Here is a 22,864-nt window from a genome sequence, read left to right on the forward strand (position 1 = left end):
CGTTTAAAATGCAAGTTAGAGCAAATTTAGTAGAGAATCACCGGTGAGGAAGTACGAAAAAGGAAATATACGAGAATTATAATTTCACCACTTTTTACTACTTTATCAGTATGGTTGCTGGGTAACAGTTTATGGGTTGGTTGAAAAAGAGATGAAAAGGTGTTGTAATGCTGGGAACGGAAAAAACAAATATGAGTGTTTACCAAAACTCTTCTTCCACTACATCATGTAGCAGAGAGACATTTTGAAGGTATGAATGCACTTTTATAAAATTTCCATCTTTTCACTGGTTTCTTTTGTTCTGTTCTTTGTTCCATTGTATACCTTTGCCTTAGCTCTATTTTCTTTTTTTTTTCCCCCTTCTTCTTCCTTTTTGTTTTGTTCTTTATCTACTATTATTATTATTATTAAATTTGAAATTTTTGCAATTGGATAGTAGACTTTATTGGTATGAGTAAGCAGGTTCAGGTCCATGTATTTCTGTTAATCTAATTCTTATTTTATTTTTTACTCTTTATTTTTTTAATTTTTTCAATCTCTTTTCCTAATTAGGAAATTGGCGCTCAAGCTCTGCAGCTTCCCATAATTGACACAAAGACACAGATACCGATACAGACACATTTACATACACATTTACATACACATTTACATACACATGCACAGACACAGATACAAAGACTCTCCTTTAGGTTTTCTACAACATTTGACTCTAATTCTCTCTTATATTTTTCATTTCTTCCTATGATGAAGAACAAAGAAGTAAATCGCCAACGATGCTTTCTTTCAGTTAGTTTCTATTGTTCATACAACAGAAAAAAAAAAGATATTTATTCATACAAGAGCTTATTTTTCACCTTTGCCCCCTCCAAAAAAGAAAAGAATAGAAGGAGAAAGTTTAAGCTCCATTCACGGTCTACAAAACTATATAATAGCAAACCTTCTTTCAGATAGTAGAGAATATACCGTTGTTTTTTTTTTGTACAATCTTCCACTTCCAGCTTGGCAAACGCATTAATGGAAACGAAAAGTGAACATTAGAGTCAGATACCACTAAGGACTGGAATTGAAAGCCAAAGAAAAAGAGAAGAAAAAAAAAAAGAAACACAACTGAGATAATATACTAAGAATGCGCTGTTCTGGTTCTGGTTTACACTCTGTGTTTGTTTCATGTGAAAGTGCCTCCATTCCCGACAATTCTAGGGCTGTATAAAATATATTTATATCCATAACTACATCCATATTTGCATATATGTTCTATAATGCTCCATAAGATTGAAAAAAAAAAACAAAAAAACAAAATTGAGCCAAACCGTGTGCCTGGATTTTGTAGCTTTTTAATTTTTTTAATTTTTTTAATTTTTTTTATTTTTTTCTTTATTTTTTTCAATTATATATTTTTGATGCATAGTGGCTAAAATCATGATAAAATGTACAAACACATAATCAATTTATTTCCTCTTTTCGCAGCCTTTCAACTTTCTTAACTTCAATAGGAAATTCAGCACAGAGCTTTTTTTTATAAATAGTGTTGAAACTAAACAACTCAAACTGATGACGGAGCAAAAGAAAAAGGTACAACAACAACAACAACAAGAAACAAGTAACAACCCAACAATCACAAGCAGCTCATACAGTGAAAAGGTACAGCTACAAGATAGTCTGAGCTAAAAAAAAACAAACACAAACAAACACATACAATTATTAAAACAATACGACTAGAGCAAACACAATGATCCTTGGACTTCTATCCTCCGGAAAAGCAAACAGTACATTCCTTCCATCACTATCTACTCACATTTCATTCTCAACTTTAGTTTATTTTTTTTTTTACCACAATCTATGTATATATTTAATATAGCCCAATTCCCCCGTTTGACCAATTGTTATAGGTCTTGCCAAAAACAAAAGAACTTGTCTTTATTTTTATTTTCTTTTTATCCATAGAAAGTTCAACTACTTTGCAACTGGGGTCTCCATATTGTTTGTTTTCACCCTTGTCATTACAATTATATTTATATCCTCATTCACTCATACCCTCCTCATACCCTGCCCATACCATCTTCTTTCTCCTCCGTGTTCGAACCCTTTGAGAACAAATTTTTTTTTTTCCAATATTGTCAAATACTACTGACTTCACTCGCTTTATAATCCTTTTCATCATTCTTTTTTCATACACCAACGAAAAAAGGAAATAAAAAACCACAAGTCACTTTAAAACACAATTACTTGGAACTTGCATCACATTTTGTTAACTTGTTCTTGTTCTCGTTCTTGTTCTCGTTCTTGTTTTTATAATCCCTTTTAAGCATCTTGTCCAGTTTATAAAAATCAAAAACAAAAACAAAAACAAAAGTGGGCTATACCTACAGACCATAGTACCGATAATACCATTCAAAATTAGTTTCCAAGGTGTTGTCTATAATAAATCTCATGAGTGGTTCCCCAACCGACGATTTGGGTCCACTGCAAAACACAAACAGTAACAAATCAAACATAAACCCTCCCTCAACTACTACTACAACAACAACAAAAGCAGCAGCAGCAGCAGCAACATCGTCGTCGTCGACAGGAACAACAACAAATGTGACCAATCCTGCTCAACCTAAAAAGTTTCTGGAATTCACAACACCTTCACCAACAGACGAAGAAAACTCAAAAACCCACGCCGCAAAGAGAACATCACCATCCAATATCGATTTTCTTAGTAGCTTGAAAAAATTCAAAGTCGATGGCACGCTGTATAAACACTACGGACACCAATCACTGATGCATTCACAAGCATTGCAGAACATTATCAACAACGACTCAGATAATAATAATAATTCTAATAATAATACTAATATTAATAGTGGTGGTGGTAATGATCGCGCGGTTGGGCGTGTTAGTAGTAGTTCTAGTATTAGTAATACTAAGAGCGACCAAACAAAACAATCACAGGAACCAAGAACAGCATGGACTCGAGACCAGCTCAACCAAAAATTATCCAAAGTACTTGATATCAAATTGGAAGATAATGACCTCCCTTGGCCATACAATACCGAAAACTTACAGAGCTTGATAAATCTTCAGATTGAAAAAGAAAAAACAAAACAATTGGAGACCCAAAAGGAATTAAATGATAAAACAAAAGAACTTTTATCGCTAGCCAAAGATATGCATATAAGCGGCGATTTGATTCCATACATTTTTGCCTCGGAATATATTGACACAAATACTGTGGCGCACAGTACAGATCGCTTACAAAATAATCCAAGCGCATTCATTAGCAACTTAGTCCATACATCGCACGGCTTAGCTCAAGGTTATACAGCTACAAATATCAATCGACACCATTCAGATACACAACTTCCATCATTTTCAGAAACAACACAAAACATCAAAGCAGCAAGCGCATTTGTATCGCCAGTAAGGTCACCCGACAAGCTGCCTATCTTGACTCATCGACGCGTGGTTTCTGATAGCAATAGTAGCGAGTCTAGTATGCCATCTTCAAGTGTTGCAAAACCTGAATCAACTCCAGAAAGAGCATCATTGCCGGTCCCAACCTCATCAACTTTCCAACCGCGGATTGACTTGGTGCTCAACCGCACTTCACCATCTATTCACCAATCTAAAAGAGCGCAGCTGCAATTGCAGCTGCCAGTGATGGCTGCCGGACAGTACACTCCTCAATCACTGAAGTCTCACTACTATGCTACACCGCAGGCAATTCCACCGCCACCAATGCCTCATGCTCCGAACCAAAGTTTTGGTCACAGCCAAGGCCCTGCTCATAGTCACAACCATGATGAAAACCACGCGCACAACCACGCACAATATTTACCGCAACCCCCACCCCCACAAAGACTGGGAAGTGTACCTGCACAGAGCACCAACAACCAGACCCTGTCGCCGTACTCTCCAACTTACCAAGTTGTATATCAACAAGGATACCCCCCTAACAACAACAACCACAACAGCATAAGCGGGACAAGCTCGAATTTCATTCCTCAGTCATACCCATATTACGTAAATACGTCACCCTCCAACGGTGCTCCTCAAGGTTATGGTATACCAACTGGCACACTAATTGCTAACAATGCTGCTTCAGCAGCTGCTCCTCCTAATCCTCTTCCTCCTCATCATCTTCAGCAACAACAACTGCTTCAGCAACTGCAATCAGCACTAGCGTTAGCACAGCCACCGCCACCTCCACAACCACAACCACAACCACAATTACCGCAACATGAACGTCAACACCCTTCTGCATCCATGCCACTGCACCCTCCAGCAATTGGCACTACTGGCCACAGCTATCACTCGTCTCCACAACCAATACCTTCTCAAGCACCTGCTTTAGCATCAGGAGCCATCCCAAAAACTACAACATCTAATATTTCTTCAGCTTCCTCAAACACCCAGAAACACAAAGTTCCCTCGCACCATTTCGAGTCCCCCGATTCATCGAAAGGCAAAATCTTTATGCATGACAAGGATAATACACCGCCATCAAAGAAACCACGGAATTCCAAAAATAATGGCGGAAATATAAACTTTATGATCACTACGCCTAAAAATCCTCCAGCGCGCAAGTACAACAATCCACATAGGGAAAAGAAGGAATAAATACAAACAAAAAAGTATCTACATGAATCAAGCTGAATACAGATGTTTAAACTACTTATGGTTGTAGGAAATAGAGCTGTTTACATGTCAGTCCAATTTGAATGGTAGACAGTGGGAATGGGGGTGAGGAGGAGTGGAGTCAAATAAATTAGACAAAGGTTGACATTGGCCATCTTTAGTTATATTGTTGAGTTTCTTTCTTTCTTTCTTTCCTTCTTTTTTTTTGTTTTTGTGGTTTCCACCTTTAACATTCAATTCTATTCAAAATCATTTTGTTCATATATAAATCCATATTCATCGTAGTAGATTCACCATAGTAGGACTACAATTGCCTCTATTGCAGAATTTTTACATCAAGACAACCATAGAGAAGCGTAAAATCTGGTCTATCGTCAAGCAGAGGATCAAGGAATAGAACGACGGTGAAATCATTTTATAGCAGATGTTTTATACCCTTACTTTTTATCGTTTCTAAAATCGTTAAAGAATTTTACTAGACTCACGTTTTTTACGCAACGATACACGGACCAAAAAGATGAAAAAAAAAAAATTAAAACAAAATTAAAACAAAACAAAACAAAACAAGACAAAACAAGACAAATAAATGTGTGTGACACCATGGTTTGCTAATTCAAATGCCTTACTCTGCTATCCCAAATAAATTTCTTCATGGAGGAGCATACTTGTGGCAGACATTGCAAAATTTATAGATTTTTGTTGTCGGCATCGCGGAGTTTACGATGGTAAAATCTGTTTCACCAAATAGAAAATAATTTCCCAATCTAGTTAATTAGCACGGTAATATAAATCAGATTCACCGATGTTTCGGGATTATAACACAATTGAATGAAGTTCCTTCTTTTTTTTTTTTTTTGTTTTTCCAACGACTTGTTGTATTTCATACTGTTCTGAACTCTATCCTAGCAAAGGTACTTTGATCTCGTGGTCTACAATATATTCTTGTCAATTGATGATGGTGACACATTTTGTGTAAATGCTATATAGTCAATACGCATCAAGTATTAGTCTGCGTGACCAGAATCATTTATATTCACATATTCCTGAAACGGTTTGAGCTTTCCGATGCGGCATCAACTTCAAGATGGAAGATCAAAAAAAAAAAGAAAAAAAAAAAAGAAATTCTGACGTAAGCCGCAGAGATACATTAAACGATGTACAAAGTGCTTTCTTTCAAGCCTGAATTGAAAATGTACTCATATATTCTTATAGCTTTTTGCTTCTCCGTCTCTCTAGCTCCGCTTTAATAAGCCTCATACAGCTGACGAATAGGTTGGGTTTAATCCTGTGAGAGTTTTAAAATTCTTTCCTTTATTTAAGATTCCATAAAATAAACAGAGTCATTCATATTTTTGCATATACATAGTTGGCACTTATCAAATTGAACCTTTCATATGGCTTTGGAGATAACTGGCTGAGAGAGTTGTATATATATCGCAGCATTAACCTTTTGAAAAAGTTTTTTAGATTTATTCTTGAAAACCAGATTTTTTGAACCCAACAAAGTTGGCGTAATTGATTTTCATAAACTAACCACGCCTTGACCACTTTTACAAGAGCTTTTATTTTTAAAAATAGGGAGAATTAAGAAGGAAAATGAGCGAGGAAGCAGTTGACGATCAAAAGTCAATCAAGTCACACATATCCAACGACATTAACGAGAAAAAGAAGGAAGATGAAGTTCCGTACACAATATTTGAAAAGAATGAAAAAGTGCTACTCATTTTGATTTTGAGTTGTATTGGGTTCTGGAGTACCTCGAGTTCACCCATTTATTTTCCGGCATTGCCGACATTGACCAGGGATTTCCATACTTCAGAATCGATCATGAACATCTCGGTGGTTTGTTATTTGCTTCTACAAGGGTTGGCACCAATGGTATCGTCAAATCTTGCAGATACATTTGGTAAAAGACCGGTGCTATTGGCCAGTTTGCTCATTTATATTGCATCGTGTATCGCATTATCTCAAGCAAATGTGTTCTGGTTACTTGCTGTGTTGCGATGCATCCAAGCTGCAGGAATTGCACCGGTTATTGCCATTAGTTCAGGTGTTTCGGGAGACGTTTGTACACCAGAGAATAGAGGAAGCATGGTTGGTGCTGTATCAGGATTCCAGTTATTGGGCAATGGTATTTCGGGGTTACTAGGTGCTGCCTTGATTACTGGCTTCGGTACATGGAGAGCCATTTTTGTTTTTTTAGCCATTGGCGGAGGTGTCACTTTACTTGCAGCAATCTGCTTTTTGGCTGAGACTTCACGGAGGATTGTAGGTAATGGCACAGTGATGCCCCGGAATTTCTTAAACAGATCATTATTGATCTATTTACCTTTTTTCAGGAAAAAGATGACTAATGATATACTGACCATTGCAGCAAAGAAACCCTTCAATGTATTGGGACCATTAAAGATTTTCATCAAAAAGGAGATTTTCTTGACATTGTTGCCGCTGGGTATGCATTTCGCAGCATGGACTGTTATGCAAGCCTCGTTGTCCACAGAGCTAGAATCTTCAAAATACAACTATTCTGTTATGCACGTTGGATTGATCTACTTACCACAAGGTATTGCTTGTTTGGTTGGATCGTTGCTTGTTGGGAGGGTGATGAACTGGTACTATAAACACCGAAGAAACTTGTACGACAAAAAAGTCGAGTCTTTGCCTTTGGATCAAAGGCCTGCATTCAATATAATAGAGACCCGATTAACATTAACAATAGTTCCTGCAACATTGATGATATTTGGTCTCGTTATTTTTGGATGGTGTATTCAATTTCGCAGACACATCATCTCGATTATCATATCATCGATTCTCATTTCTTTTTCATCAACGTTGTTGATTGCAATCTGCACCACAATGTTGGTGGATCTCTACCCTGGTCAAGGAAGTGCATCAGCTAGTTGTTTGAATTTGATGAGGTGTTGGCTTGCTGCATTATTCACCGGAGTATTGGACAACATGTTGAAAAGTTTGAATCTCGGAGGTACGTATACCTTACTTGCTGGCTTTTGTTTAATCAGCGATGTATGCTTAGTCTATGTTTTACGTTCGACAAAACAACGAATAAAACAGTAATCTGTAAAGTTGATAAGAAAGAAATATCCATTTTTTCTTTTTTTTTTGGAAATGTATTGAGAGTTCATTTATAGACATTTGATTATTGGTATCAACAACGATTATATACAGTAATAGATTAATATTATACTATAATTAACTCAAGCTGGAGCTCGTAATCTAGACTATTTTTGGCTTTTTTTGGGTTATTCTTCTTGGATCTTCTTTCCTGGCATCTCTGTTGCCGACAAGTTTGATGAGATAGTTTATAGATTCAAGGTGAATAGTTTTACTCGTTTATTTAGATCCGTATTGTTAGATTCTTTTCTTCCTTTTCTTGTTCTTTTTCTTTCTTCAACAAATAAAAATCTATAAATCAAGAATTACAAAAAAAAAAAACAAAAAACAAAATACAAAATACAAAACCACAACGGCAAAGACAACGACAACGACAACGACAACGACAACGACAACGACAACGACAACGACAACGACAACGACGCCAGAATAAAGAGAAAACTAAATAAGGATGTAAGAATTCAATCTACTGCATCTGAAATTATTGAGATGCACATTGAACTCCTGGGTGACCACCACGTCCATCTTCATCGTCAGAATCATAAGCGTCAGCTCTTCTTCTTTGTTGGTGCTTAGATGGATCGTATTTGGCCATCTCGCAATCATCGACAACAGCGCCTGCAGGAATCTTGACTTCTTTTCTTGGTGGCAAAATAGATGCCAATTCTTTCAATTTGTCCTCATCAGCAAAATGACTATCTGGGAATTTAACTGAGAATTGGATAATCAAGTTACCTCTACCAGACTGCCTGTAAATTGGCATACCTTGCCTTCAACGACTTTCAATTCACCTGGGGAAATAACTTCACCTGGAGTAACTTGAATCTTGATCCATTCACCGGAAATATGTTTGAATGCAATTTCTCCTCCTGCCAATGCGGTCAACAAATCCACCTCGTATTCTTTGAACAAATCATTGCCTTTTCTTTGGAAATCGGCATTTGGTTTTTCATCAACGATGAAAATAACATCACCAGGTGTGATACCTGGTTCTTGGTCACCTTCGCCACTAAAAACAATTCTTTGGCCATCTTTCATACCAGGATCAACGTGGACCTGCAAGATCTTTCTTTCTTGCTCAGTCTTTTTACCTCTACAACGAGTACATCTGTCCTTTGCATCCATAATGTCACCGGTACCATTACACTTGTCACACACGGTTTGAAATCTTTGTATCATTGGACCCATTTGTCTGGTGACAAATTTCATACCTGAACCATGACAATCAGAACATTGCTGTACTTTGCCCTTGGCACCACCTCTACCTTCACATTCTGTACATAAGATGGTCTTGTTCAAGGCCAATTTAGTAGTTTTACCCTTGTACAAATCTTCCAAAGTGCACGAGATGCTGTGCTTGATGTCTTTTCCTCTAGTTGGTCTTTGTGGACCACCGGCTCCACCAAAACCACCACCAAAGAATTGTGAGAAGATGTCATCGGCATTCATACCAGCACCGCCAGCACCGGCACCGGATAAACCTTCTTCACCATACTGGTCATAAATATCTCTTTTTTGCTCATCAGACAAGATCTCGTACGCATGAGAGATCTCCTTAAACTTTTCGGCTGCTTCTGGTGTAGGGTTCTTATCAGGGTGGTATTTCAAAGCTGCTTTTCTGTATGCCTTCTTCAACTCTGTGTCCTGTGCGTTTGGCGCTACTCCAAGCACGTCATAAAATTTAGTATCTTTAACCATTATGTATGTTAGAAACTGTTGATGTAAATGTGTTTAATGTGATTCCTTAGTGTATAAAGGCAAAAAAAAAAAATTTATATAAAAGAAAGAATGAAAGATAGAATGAAAGAAACAACTGTGATGAGGATCGACTGAGATGCGCTTATATTAACTATGGTATCAAAAGATTGATCAAATGTGAATAGGCCTAGTGGGTTCAAATTTGTAGAAAGATGTATTGCTTTATAATCTCCACTTCTTTTCAATAAATAAATTGAAAGTATGTCTAAAATATCTATGAATATGTATGCCTTTGAACAAATCTAGGGAAGAAAAGCAAAAGTGTAATTATCGAATGGCGACTTGTAAGTGGATTTGGAAGAGCTTTAAATATATGTAAATAAGTGTATAATTTTTTTTCCCTTTTTTTTTTCTTTTTTTTTTTTTTCTTTTTTTTTTTTCGTCTTCAGTCTTCAGTCTTCAGTCTTTCTGTGTCCATATTAAAATTCAGAGCGAAGATGAAAATAAATAAAAAAAAAAAATAAATAAAAAAAATAAAAATAAAAATAAAAAAATTTCAAATTGAATTCAAATCCTAAAGTTTAATGTATTGAAAAATTTACCATTACTAATACCAATCTTACAAAACATAACAGAGTCTATTTTGGACATTAAACTAAGCGCCGTTTACTAGCTTTTATAGATGAATACCAACAAATATTACCAATGACTATAGCCAGTGGTATATACATATATATACCCAATACAAAAGAAAGAGCTTTCTTAAACCCATTTTATACAAAACTGGTGGTTGCAATAGAATTTGAAATAGTTGTGGTAGATTACGTAACTCTTGATTTATTATTAGTTGGTGTATATAAGAATTTGTTGCTAACCGCTTACATAAGATATCACAAAATTTTTTTTTTTTTTTCTTTTCGTTTTTCGCTTTTTGCTTTTTGCACGTGGAAAATTCTAGAAACCATACAAAACTACACACACACTACACACACACTACACACTACACACTACACACACTAGACTTTTTTCAATCTGCGCTCTATATTCTACATACCACTCACTATATTCAGGACATCTATAATCTCTGCTATAATCTCTGCTATAATCTCTGCTATAATCTCTGCTATAATTTCTCTTTATCATAAAAACATCAAATAGAGAAACTACAAAGTACTTTGGATTTGATAGATTACAAGACACCAATTCTTCTTTTATTCTTTTTTTTTATTTATTTTTCTTTATATCTCATTTTATATCATTTTTCTTCTTCTTTTTTTTTTTTTAATTCTATTCAAGTTGCTTCAAGCTGTATAAAATGTCCTAGCCTTGTATCCTTCTTGCTCATAAAGTTGCCTTTAACCAGCGTGTTCATTGATACTACTCACCAACTTGCCGTCCTTGATAGTAGATACAAATTGTTCAGGCACCGCTAATTCTTTGTAGTCATCATTTGCCTCTGGGACATTGATGTTCAATGCAGTTGAACTACTCGTAAATATTTGCACGTCGTGATCGATACTTTCTTGAGACAAGTAGATACTACCTTCATCAGATTTGTCTATACTGATCATTGGCACCAACCCAGTAACTTGCAAACCATATTTGTAGGATTTGATAAGTTCCACTCCTGAGACCAATGAATCAATTACGACACCAATACTCTTGGTCTCTGAAATAGAAACGGCGTTGGCCTTACCTTTAATCTGAATGGTGACATCCGAACAATTACCAATAAACACAGATTGATGCATCTCGGTTTCAATAGCAATTGTTTGCAAACCTTCCGCCTTTAAATCGTCTTTGGTATAGTTTTGAATAATCCATTTAGTACCATCCACTAATTCCTTCTTTGGTGGTCTCTTGACAGCAGCACCAGCACCAGCACCGGCACCAACACCAGTACCGGCATCTGCAGATGCAGATGCAGCTGCTGAAGAGGTTGATCTGGAAAGATTCTTTGGTTTCTTTGGAGCAACAGGTGGTTGCTTTCTTAATTCGGGGTTCTTGTGTGTCATCTCGGACTTTTCCACTTTTTTCAATCCAGAAGTAACACTGGTTCCTTGGTTCAATTGTGCAAATACAGCATTCATTCCACCACCCGTTGCAGCTGAGCCAGAGTTTGCAGCAGATCCCGCGGAAGAATCTTCAAAGATTGACGCAGGAGGTGGTGGAGGAGGAGGAGGTGCTGGTACAGAAGAAGTACCTGATCCAGCAGGCGTAGGCACAGGTGCAGGAGCAGTGGTGTTTGAGCTGGATGGAGCACTTTCCCCAGAACTGAAATGTTTTTCGACAGCAGCTGCAAACGATGTGCCGTTTGGATTCCATGAAGGACCAGTCGTATGATACTCCTTGACATATGCTTTTAATTCGTCAAAAATTTTGGAAACTTGATTGACCCATTGGACATGAATAGGGTCTTTTCCCTTGAAATCCCTCAATACTCTGTCCAACCAAAATTTGGCACTATCTTTGGTATCAGAAATATACGACACGGGAGTTGGAACTCCAATCCAAAAGAATATGGCACCACTCTCGCTGATCGAGTTCAAGTGATTAAAAAATTCTGATTTACGATTAGCATCTTTCAAGTCATTGATCTTTGTTATTTTATCATTTAAGGGTGCCATAACCTTGACAAATGCAGGGTCTGAATAGTCAGGTTTTTGAGATTGTGAGGCAATTTGTAAAAAACTCAATTGGTCTTTGAATGCTTGGCCAAACAAGTTTGCAGATTCTGCAACTATCGGATCAATTTGGCTGGACTCTTCAATTAAAGGAACAACATTTGCCTTTATGTATTCTTCAAAGGCTACAATTGATTTGGGCTTGGAATCCTCTTGTGGTTGAGTTGATCCAGAACCAGTAGATGTAACACCAGCAGAAGTTGACGCAGCTTGATTTTCTGTTGCAGTCGCACTTCCGGTTCCGTTTCCAGTTCCAGAACTTGTTTGTGAATTTGTATTGGTACTTTGAATGTTCTCTTGCAGATTGTCCAGATTTGGTTGTTGAAGTGCTCTTTGCTTGTTTGCTTCGTCTTGGAACACAGTTATGTCCTCAAGACGTGACGTTGCGGCCTCAAGTCTCTTGAGAATCGTCACAATATTGTAACCTTGCACGTTGAATTGATTCTCTTCGCTTGACATTTATATTGTAATTGGTATATTTGTGAACTGAAATTGATGGAACTGGTCCAAAAGCACTAAGAAATGAATTGATTTGTTTTGTTGAAGTTTGAACGATTCCGCGTAGTTGAGAAACTGCTCTCTCCTCTCTCCTTCTCCTGCTTTCCCCTTCCCCCCCCTTTCCCCGAGTTTAGTTTCAGTGTCGCATTATCTGTTTTTTTTTTCTTTTTACGTCAGCAGCTGGAGAGGTTCGAGTAATCAAGTTGAAGGACAGAAATTGTAGGTGGAAAAAAATATATATATTTAAAAACATCAATAGTGATATATTTAAAGTATAGAAATAAATAATGTGTACAAAAACTCGCAATTGCTAACAATAATAAATAGGGAATTCACAATTGGCAAGAAAATAAGAAGAGGCAGAAGAGTCAAAAAAAAAAAAAGAAACAGGAATAGAATAGAGTGAACAAATAACAAAACCTACTTCTTTTGATCCTAATAGAAGTCATAGTAAAAGGAAAGGTCTGATATGTCTCCAACAAAAAATGAATCCACAGAGAATGCATTTCCACCACAAGAGATTCATTATCTCAAAGATGTCAGGATTGGATCAAATAAACCTGAGCCTTTTTACCAAAATTATGCAAGAGATGTGCCAATTGCAATAGATTTGGGGACCTCGACATGGCGAGTAGGTCTAACAAATAGTACTGAACCCAATAATGTGTTTCCAGGTATCATATCTCGACATAGAGATCGTAAAGCTTTGAAAACATTAACAATTATTGGAAATGATGTCTATACAGATGCCGCACTAAAGTCAACAACAAAGACACCTTATGATGGACCTTTGATAACTAACTGGGACTATATCGAATACATGTTGGATTATTCATTTGAACATTTGGGTGCTGAAAGTTCAGATGGAAAACTTCATAATCCAATAGTTATGACTGAACCCATCACATGCACTAGTAGTCAGAGAAAAAATATGTATGAGCTATTGTTTGATGCCTACCAAGTTCCCAAAGTGGCATTTGGTTTAGACTCATTGTTTTCGTTTTATGCAAACACTAATGGACATTCGACTGGTTTGGTTATTGGCACAGGTAATGAACTGACCTCTGTGATTCCCGTGATTGATGGAAAAGCTTTAATGACACAAGCAAAGAGGATAGATTGGGGAGGCGACCAATCGCAGCTGTATTTGTCGAAATTATTGAGTTTGAAATATCCTTATTATCCAGGAAAATTGAACCAAACACACACAACAAACCTATTTAAGGATTTTTGCTATGTGCTGGAGAATTATGCAGAAGAGTTGAACCATATTTTGGATATGGACGTATTGGAAACCAAGGATATAGTAGTCCAAGCTCCAGTCGAAGTGCCTGTAAAGACAGAGACCAAAAAATCAGAGGAAGAATTGGCAAAGCAAGCTGAAAAAAGAAAAGAGCAGGGTAAACGATTGCAAAAACAAGCTCAACAGAAAAGATTGGAAAAACTTGCTCAGAAAAAGGAGGAATGGGAATATTATACAAAAATCCAAGAGGATAATGCACATTTGACCGCTGATGAATTTGAGAATGTCTTGCTTGATGCTGGTTTTGATGATCTTGCAGATTTCAAAAAATACATGGCTTCACTCGATAGGACTTTGAAAAGAGCAGCTCAACAAGATAATGAAGGAAATGAGGATGATGCAGAAGATGCAGCACTTGATCCTACAACTGCATGGCCTCTTGCCGATGTACCAGATGATCAGTTGACTGAAGAACAAATTAAGGAGAAACGGAAACAGAAATTGCTCAAGGCGAACTTTGAAGCAAGAGAACGTAATCGCGAGTTGAAAAGACAAGAAGCCGAGGCAAAATCACAGTTGGAAAAAGAACAACAGGAATGGAGAGAGCGTGATTTGGATGATTGGTGTACACACAAAAAGCTTCATTTAGCTGAATTGATTAGCAAATACAAAGATACACAAAAGATGTTAGCCTCAATGAAGGATAGGAAATCTGCTGCTGCACAACAAAGGATGAAAAATATTGCCGATTTAGCAAATGATGAGGCCGACTCCACCTCAACAGCCTCGAGAAAGAGGCGCCGAAACGCAAATGCTACTATTGATAATGATCCTAATGATACCTTTGGTGCAAAAGATGAGGATTGGAATGCTTACAGAGAGATTACGAACCAGAGCTTAGAAGAGGACATGGAAAAAGTCAATAAGAGCATTTTGGAGGTTGAGGAGGAATTGTTAAAGTATGATCCTACTTTCCATCACGAGGATACTTTTGCTGCCTCTAATAGCTTTGATTGGAAAAACCTGGTTTTACACAAATTCATCCATGGACCAAGACCAAACATCACTATAGCAATGCAAGCAGAGGGACTTTCACCGGATGAGATTGCCAACCACCCTGACATAATTAAGAAGAACCATCAAATACACCTCAACGTTGAAAGAATAAGAGTACCCGAGATCTTGTTTCAACCAAGTATAGGGGGTCTTGATCAAGCAGGTATCTGCGAAATATCGAGTGACTTGTTGAGAAAAAGACTAGATGGCAATTTCTTGTCCGGAGGTCAATCATTTGCAATGGCACAAAATGTTTTTATTACTGGTGGGTTAGCTCTTTTGCCTGGCTTTAAAAACAGAATTGAAAGGGACTTTAAAAGCTTCTTGCCTCTGGGTACGAAACTAAATGTTCGAATTGCACAAGATCCATTGTTAGATCCATGGCATGGTATGTGCAAATGGGCAAATAGTGAGGATTCGAAAATCGCTTATGTCTCAAAGGAAGAGTATGAGGAACTTGGTCCAGAGTACATAAAAGAACACGGTTTAGGAAACGCGTGTATCTTCTGATATTACTAGGATAAATCCAATAAAAAAAGAAAGAAAAAAAAAAAAAAAAGAAAATTGATTTAATACAGAGATTAATAGAAAAGAAGGTATAGAAGAAATGAAAAATGAAAATCGAAATTAAAAGAAATAATGATAACATTAAACATTGACAATAACAGTAAACAATGACAATGAGAGTAACAATGGGTATCTATTGGAGATGAAAATTCTACATCACTTGTTCCATCTACTTTTTTTTCTTCAAGTATCTATATCCTTAAATAGATTTTAATTTTTTTGGTTCTTCTTCATCTTTTTCTTGTTTCCCTGCATCCCTCTACTTCTTTTTATCGCTCACGTCCTTTTTAGCATTTGGATTGATACCCTTTTTCCGTAAGCTAATCTTTTTCGACTTCTCCATCAATGCTTCATCCTCTTCATTATCGAAAGTAGCAAAATCGTCGTGGATAATTCCTTCCTCGGCTGCTTCCGCTCTGGCAGCGTTTTCCTTTTCGCGTGCACCTGCTTTTGAAACGTCGTGTGGAGATGGAGCAATCTTTTTGAATTTGGCAACATAAAATCCATCGACATTGTACGTGTGTGGATAGTATCTTCTTGTCAAATTTAATTTAGGGTTAAAGTGCTTTCCTCTATAAGAGGTAAATCCTTCTTTACCAATGGCCAACCCGGTTTCCACTAGTTTAACATTTGGTCTTTTTCTTAAAGCGTAATCGACAACTGCTTCATTCTCATCCACGGCTACCGAACATGTAGAGTAAACAATAACACCTCCAGTTGGAGAGTTAGCATCAACTGAGTCTATTGCCGATAAAAGCAATTGCTTTTGCAAGTGAGGGATCTGTATAAAATCCTTTTCAGTTCTACTCACTTTGACGCTTTCATCCTTGGCTATAACACCGGTACCTGAACATGGTGCATCCAACAAAATTCTGTCAAACCCTCCAATGACTTTGGGAAACTCTCTTGCATCATAGTTACACACAATAGTATTCCTGCAGCCAAGTCTGTGAATATTAGCAATCAACGACTTTGTACGTGCCTTGTTTGCGTCATTTGCAAAAATACAACCGGTATTTTTCATCATTGCTGAGATATATGTTGTTTTACCACCCGGTGCTGCAGCCATATCCAATATTCTCTCATTCTCCTGAGGGTCCAATGCCATAACTGGCAAGAAAGATGAAGCAGCTTGAAGAATATACTGACCTGCCAAATATTCTGGCGTAGCACCAATAGGTACTTGGGAGTCAAAAATTTGCAAACCAACCTTGGTCCATGATCCAATGGGCTGCAAATTAACACCTCTATTCACCAAACTTTGAGCAAGATCACGTCTTCTTGTCTTTAAGGTGTTGGTTCTAATAGTAATTGGTCTTGCGATCTCGTTGGCTTCAAAAAACTCAATTGCTTCTGCTGGTGAAAACAAATTAAACAATTTATCAGCAAGAAACTCTGAATAACCAAAGTATTCACAAATATCCTTGATCAACCTTGTCACGTAATCTGTTCTTGATCTACCTTCCTCGGCCAAAGTCTTGAAATTCTCCAATACTTTGACAATCTCAAGCATTCGTGTCCTCACCATCGTGACATCTTGTGGACCTTGTGCCATCTCTTCTTCTTCTTCTTCAGTAGGCAAAACCTTGGCTCTGGGCTGTATCTGGCCCTCTTCAAGAAGTTCCTTTTGTGCTTCTTCTGCCTCAAGTTCTTCTTCTTCGTCCAACTGTTTGGAATACAATTCCATATTTTGAGCATTTAATCCTTCCAAATCTTCTTCATCTTCGTCATCATCTGAAAACATCGGTCTAGCACGATCATCTTCATCAGAATCAATATCTTCTAAACCTTCCTCACCTTCGAAATCTTCGACATCAAACTCATCGTTATCACCATCATCACCATTATCATCGTTTTCCTGATCTGAATCGTCAAATAATGATTTTTTGGCAGATGCCAATTCTTCGAAATCAACTTCTGGAAGTTCCTTTTCGGCTTTTTTGTTTACTGATATATTATCACGTGTATCCGTTTTCTTCTTCTTAATATTTTTATTACTTGGTAATTCATCTCTGTTTCTCTTTGTTGAAGGTTTGGTTTTTTCGTCGGTGACTTTTGCACTTGAATCTATCTTGCTTTTACTTTTTCCTTTCTGATCTTTCTTAGCTTTTGAAGCTTGAAATTCATCAAATGTAGGAGGTACTCCTTGCTTATTCTTTGCTCTACGACCCATTAGTTGTTCTTTAGTTGATTAGTATAAATGTTTCTGATTGTTTTTGATGTCTTGTTACTATTATTATTTATTTTTATTATTATTATTCTTAAATTTTTTTTTTTTATGAGAAGTTTTGTTTTCCAAAGGTTGTATTGATTGTAGAAAGTTGTCGTACTAGTTAAAATCTAGAGATGAGATGAGGTGAATTATTTCAGGGACAAAACTTTAAAGCGCAAAAACAAAAGAAAAAGAAAAAATTGTATCTACCAAACCGTGATTGACCCAAGCACTCATCAGCCAAATAACCCATTGAATTTAGCACTAACAGTACTACCACCTCCAACACCACCAACACCACGAACATCACCACCAACACCATCAAACGGCAGGATTGCATTTACGAAAATTTTCAAACACTGTCGAAATCACCAAAATTATACAAACAACTACTTTGGTCACAAACATGAGCAGAAATGACTCGATTATAGAGGCGGGACAGCATGTTCTTATACGCTTACCTTCAGAAGGTTTAAAGATTGTACATCTACAAACATCGGGTTTGATTGGTTTGGGGAAGTTTGGTACTTTTGAAGTTGCGCATATTCTAGGTCAACCACTTGGTTCATCTTTTGAGATTTTGGAAAACAATACAGTCAGGCGTATCAAAAGTCTAACTGAGACTTTAAATGATGACGATCTTCCCGATGAGGCTGCACAAAAGGAGGAATTGACCAAGATGTTCAGTAATAGTGCAGAGAATAATCAAAATATTCTTGATATCGGCGAAAAAATTCAAAGCTTGAGCAAGAAAGATATCGATGAGTTAAAGAAAAGTGGAGCATCCTCGAATATAGGCCAGACTATTATTGAGAAGATTATTGCTGGACATGGCGGGTTTGACAAAAAGACGCTTTTCTCCCAACAAAAGTATTTGAAAAGAAAGCAACAAAAGTTTTTGAGGCGATTCACTGTGGACTACTTGGGCGCATCACGATTGTTGGAATACTACATTGAAAAGGATGCATACAGAATGCAAGGGTTATCTATTGAATCATTGGGATTAATGATGTCGTATGCAAATATCAGACCGGGTGGGAAATACTTGGTTATTGATGAAATCAGTGGGGTTCTCACATATGCTTTAATGGAAAGAATGCAGGCCCAAGGTACACTCGTTTTACTCCATGAGAATGAGCACTGCAATTTAAATGCATTGAAATACACCGACTATCCCGAAGATGTTGTAAACGGCATCGTAAAACCAATCAACTGGCTTCAATTCACCGAGCCTCAAAATGAAAGAATTAAACCAGAGGACCTGGTTGAAACAGATTTCACAAAGAGCAAAGCTCGGGAACAATTCATCAAAAGGCGAGAACGTGCCAACAATATCAATACTGTTATTGATTTAGTTGAACAAAACAATTTTGATGGGTTCATTTCGATATCTACACTCTATATGCCAGATGTAATGGACTTTGTGCTTCCTAGAATTGGTGGATCGCGACCAATTGTCGTCTACAATCAATACATGGAACCACTTGCTGACCTTCAGAGAAAATTCCAAAGCGATAAACGTGTTTTGGCTCCTTCTATGTTCGAAACAAGAGTAAGGCCATATCAAACTATCCCAGGAAGGATGCATCCTTTAATGACAATTCGAAGTGGCGGTGGTTATGTATTATGGGGAACCAGAGTCATACCTAATGATCTAGTTGTTGCAGTTGGTAAAGGTATTAAAAGGAAACACGAGGATTCACCTGAGTCATCTGAAGTAAAAGATGCAGCTGATGTCAAAGATTCGCCAATTGGTTGAAAAAAATATAATCGGTAATGTATAATAATCCATCAGCTGAATCTTCTTCAGTAGTCAAAGAATCAAGTAAGGCTGTCATATATTTCCATCAATCAACTTGAGCGGGAAGAGTGGTAAACGGAAGGAGTAAATTTAATGTCTATTGTTTTGTTTTTTTTTTTTACATAAAAAAACAACCTCTTTCTTTACTCTACACTCAAATTGCAAGTGAAAAAGTTTAGTAAAGATTGCCACTTCCTCCGCAACAATTCAATATGTAGTTTTAAAAGATCATAAAATTGTATCACATAATGATTCCAAAAAGGTTAGACTTTCACCTTTTCGCCACCCCACCACGCATCGCAATTTGGTAGCCGAATCATTCATGGTGCCTACTCCCCAAAGATTAGAATCCAAAGCTTGTCGTACAGCACAGGCTTGATGCACGTAGCCTAGCTCAAATACAAACCCTTTTGCAGACAATGGTAGAACAACGTTGTTTATCAACTGTGTGTAAAATTCGACATCTCCTACTAAGGCTAAACGTGGTTCGTATAGCCTCACGGACCTCTCTACGCCATTTCTCTGTGTTGACTTGAGGTAATCTTCGGCTGGGATGTATGGTGGATTAGCTGTAACAATATCAATGTCGCCAATCTCGGAGAAATTTTTGCAAAGATTAGGATCAAATACATTTGCACTTTGGAAAGAAATTTTTGTTTGTGTAGACGACATATCATGATTTGAGATATATGTTTTCAAATTCTTTTTTGCTAACTCCAATGCCTCGATAGAAACATCAAACCCGATAGCTTCAAATTTATCTGCAAAATATTTGATCTGATGATTCAATAGTAGTGGAATGCAACCAGTTCCCGTGCAAGCATCCACGAATTTAAGAGTTCTAGCATTATTCTTTTCCAACAACTCTGCTAATCTCGTACACCACTCTTCTGTTTCCCATCTTGGTACTAAAACTCCTTCTCTACATGCAATAGATAGTCCACCAAATGGCTGTGACTTTAAGATATATTGAAGTGGAACTAGTCGAGCTCGTCGATTAATCGCCATAATCCATTCTTCCTTTGGCAATTCGTTTTTGATCCATTTAAGCTCCAACTGCGCTCTATTAATGTCTCTATTGGCTCTTAATAGAGGCGGAAGGAGTCGTGAAACACCTTTAGCTTTTCGGATAAGCTTTGCTGTAAGACGTGTCATGGACAAACAAAAATGATGGGAATAATGTGAATGAGCGGAAATCCTTATTTTTTTTCTAAAAAAAAAGAACAATCAAGTAGAAATTGTAATAAAAGAAAGAAACCAAAAATAGTAAGGACCCATGTGCCATGCGTAGAACGAGACTCATCCCCCATTACCCACAACCCATCACTCATTACCTGTGACCTAATAACCATTACCAATTACCCATAGTTCATTACCAAAATACTTTCCTTATATGAACAGTTTGCGGTTGTTGGTCACTAAAATATTAGATAAGAACTAGCTAGGAGAAGAAAATAAAAAAAGAGATGATTTTCACTATAAATGTAGACACATACGCATTATGCAGTACATTAATACATACCAATCAAGCTATTGGGGTGTGTATACATGCTTCTATATATATATATATATATATAGATATACAAAACAAATTGATATTTACAAAATTCCCATTACATACCCTTTTTGATGTAATACATGTATGCACGTTCGTGAACATGCTCTGGGAATGGGGATATCACCTCGGAATGGCCTGGTCTAGCAATTGGATCTCTCAAGTATACAGCATGACAAGTGTCGAAGGAAATCTCAATGTGAGATGGCAAAACTGCAAAAGATCCCAAAAAGGCTCTTGGGGTCCATGGGGTAAAGAAAGATCTTTCAGGCTCTTCACGGCCATACGGGCTCTTTTGCCATGGTAAGTTTGGTCCGCTGTATTCACCCTTCTCCAAGATTTCTTCCTTGTTTAATTGAGGAACAAATTTGGTTGTTTTGGTTGTTTTTTCCAAAACGGCTGGGGTAACATTTTCTCCGCTTTCGCCCAGATGCGTTTTTCGTATCCTTTCCCATTCGCTATGTTCCAATTCCTTCAAGACACTTTTGATTAATCTAAACTCTTTCACTTCGCCTTCGGATCTCTCAACGTCCTTGGCAAAATACTTGTCCAACGCTTCTTCTGAAGTGTTATCCAAAAGAGAATGCTTCTTTTGAGCTAGAATGTTGTAAATCTTTAAACATTTCTCATCCGCAAAATTTCCGTATTTTCTGAATGATTCAGCAGATACTTCTCCGCTGGCAGCTTTGCCTAGTTGTATGATATCCTTCAAGATTGATTTGTTTGAAACCAGGTTTTGTTTTGCCTTCATGTTCCTGTTGCTGCTGCTCTTTCGACGATTGAGAATCTCTTGTTTTTTGAGCACTTCCAATTGATCCAAGTTTTCAGGCCGAGTTTCCTTCATCTGTTTAACTCTTTCAGGGTCCTTTTTCATCAAAGAAAGGTATTTGTTCCAAACACGAATTTGTTTGTCGTCGATCTTGACTGATTTTTCAAAACTTGGCTTGGCTCTACCCATAGCAAATAGAACCTTTTCTGGGTCTACTGAAAACACATCACCGCTTTTGAGTGGAAAAGATGGATGTCTAATTTTGACACCATTCACTTTGACAAATCCTCCAAGAATGAATTGGCGTGCTTGTCTAACTGAAGAAGCAAACATGCTTCTAAACACGGCAAACTCTAATCTTTTCTCAAGAGCTGCATAGGTTTGTAAAGTGATGGGTGTTGGGGCTACAGCTTCACCTTTTAATGAGGCATCTAATTGAGAATATGTCTTAAGCTCGGGATCAAATAACACTTTTTTGAACCTTTTTTCCTTCAAATGCTCTCCGTGGTATGCCCTGGTTTCGGACTTGGCAGTCCATTTCTGCTGATACATTGTTTTACCAACGTAGTCGATTGGGTCTTTCCTATAAAGATTAAAAAGGTTGAGTTTGCTCATGGACATTTCAACCTTTCCCCGAATCATTCGGGACATCTTGTCCATTCTGCGAGGCATCTTTGTGGAAACAGAAAATCTGGTTTAGATGATGCACAAGTAGTGGGTTTGATTGAAATACACCCTTTAATTTAGCTCAAACCGTTCTAATTTGAAATTTTTTCTTTGTACATTTTTTTTTTTCATTTTTTTGTCTTGATTTGTTTTGTCTAATAAGGACTCGCTCACGCACACTCTATTCACTCTATTCACTCTATTTACTCGCTCATCATTATGACACTTTCACCCTCTCTCTCTTTCTCTCTCTCTCTCTTTTTTTTTTCGCTCTTGCTTCCGCTTTGGCTTTGGCTTCCAGGATACCTCTTATTTGAATCGCGGCTTCAAATATATACAATGTATTTTTATGAGCTATGT

At 37.2% G+C, this 22,864-nt stretch overlaps 9 protein-coding genes across 9 annotated transcripts; 4 read left to right on the forward strand and 5 right to left on the reverse strand. All coding sequences in view use genetic code 12, as the record gives it.

Moving 5' to 3' along the window:
* Positions 1 to 2,430: 2,430 nt before the first annotated feature.
* PVL30_002838 (uncharacterized protein) lies at positions 2,431 to 4,605 on the forward strand (the record flags this gene model as incomplete). Its single annotated transcript, XM_001525362.2, has 1 exon — positions 2,431 to 4,605. The coding sequence occupies one exon, from the start codon at positions 2,431 to 2,433 to the stop codon at positions 4,603 to 4,605; it is 2,175 nt and encodes a 724-aa protein (XP_001525412.2).
* Positions 4,606 to 6,219: 1,614 nt separating this feature from the next.
* Positions 6,220 to 7,698, forward strand: QDR1 (multidrug transporter; the record flags this gene model as incomplete). The annotated part of the gene is made up of 1 exon (XM_001525363.2): positions 6,220 to 7,698. The coding sequence occupies one exon, from the start codon at positions 6,220 to 6,222 to the stop codon at positions 7,696 to 7,698; it is 1,479 nt and encodes a 492-aa protein (XP_001525413.2).
* Positions 7,699 to 8,236: 538 nt separating this feature from the next.
* On the reverse strand, positions 8,237 to 9,453 carry YDJ1 (Type I HSP40 co-chaperone; the record flags this gene model as incomplete). Its single annotated transcript, XM_061119414.1, has 2 exons — positions 8,237 to 8,500; positions 8,521 to 9,453. 2 exons carry the CDS (start codon positions 9,451 to 9,453, stop codon positions 8,237 to 8,239), a joined length of 1,197 nt encoding a protein of 398 aa, XP_060975397.1.
* A 1,355-nt stretch (positions 9,454 to 10,808) lies between these two features.
* SRV2 (suppressor of rasval19) lies at positions 10,809 to 12,596 on the reverse strand (the record flags this gene model as incomplete). The annotated part of the gene is made up of 1 exon (XM_001525365.2): positions 10,809 to 12,596. One exon carries the CDS (start codon positions 12,594 to 12,596, stop codon positions 10,809 to 10,811), a length of 1,788 nt encoding a protein of 595 aa, XP_001525415.2.
* A 508-nt stretch (positions 12,597 to 13,104) lies between these two features.
* Positions 13,105 to 15,444, forward strand: ARP5 (Nuclear actin-protein involved in chromatin remodeling; the record flags this gene model as incomplete). The annotated part of the gene is made up of 1 exon (XM_001525366.1): positions 13,105 to 15,444. The coding sequence occupies one exon, from the start codon at positions 13,105 to 13,107 to the stop codon at positions 15,442 to 15,444; it is 2,340 nt and encodes a 779-aa protein (XP_001525416.2).
* Positions 15,445 to 15,760: 316 nt separating this feature from the next.
* Positions 15,761 to 17,674, reverse strand: NOP2 (rRNA (cytosine-C5-)-methyltransferase nop2; the record flags this gene model as incomplete). Its single annotated transcript, XM_001525367.2, has 1 exon — positions 15,761 to 17,674. One exon carries the CDS (start codon positions 17,672 to 17,674, stop codon positions 15,761 to 15,763), a length of 1,914 nt encoding a protein of 637 aa, XP_001525417.2.
* A 445-nt stretch (positions 17,675 to 18,119) lies between these two features.
* TRM6 (tRNA (adenine(58)-N(1))-methyltransferase non-catalytic subunit trm6) lies at positions 18,120 to 19,472 on the forward strand (the record flags this gene model as incomplete). The annotated part of the gene is made up of 1 exon (XM_001525368.2): positions 18,120 to 19,472. The coding sequence occupies one exon, from the start codon at positions 18,120 to 18,122 to the stop codon at positions 19,470 to 19,472; it is 1,353 nt and encodes a 450-aa protein (XP_001525418.2).
* A 270-nt stretch (positions 19,473 to 19,742) lies between these two features.
* PVL30_002845 (uncharacterized protein) lies at positions 19,743 to 20,669 on the reverse strand (the record flags this gene model as incomplete). Its single annotated transcript, XM_001525369.2, has 1 exon — positions 19,743 to 20,669. The coding sequence occupies one exon, from the start codon at positions 20,667 to 20,669 to the stop codon at positions 19,743 to 19,745; it is 927 nt and encodes a 308-aa protein (XP_001525419.2).
* Positions 20,670 to 21,127: 458 nt separating this feature from the next.
* PVL30_002846 (uncharacterized protein) lies at positions 21,128 to 22,498 on the reverse strand (the record flags this gene model as incomplete). The annotated part of the gene is made up of 1 exon (XM_001525370.2): positions 21,128 to 22,498. The coding sequence occupies one exon, from the start codon at positions 22,496 to 22,498 to the stop codon at positions 21,128 to 21,130; it is 1,371 nt and encodes a 456-aa protein (XP_001525420.2).
* Positions 22,499 to 22,864: the final 366 nt, after the last annotated feature.

This window comes from Lodderomyces elongisporus, chromosome 3, assembly GCF_030384665.1.
Source record: "Lodderomyces elongisporus chromosome 3, complete sequence".
Classification (NCBI taxonomy): domain Eukaryota; kingdom Fungi; phylum Ascomycota; class Pichiomycetes; order Serinales; family Debaryomycetaceae; genus Lodderomyces; species Lodderomyces elongisporus.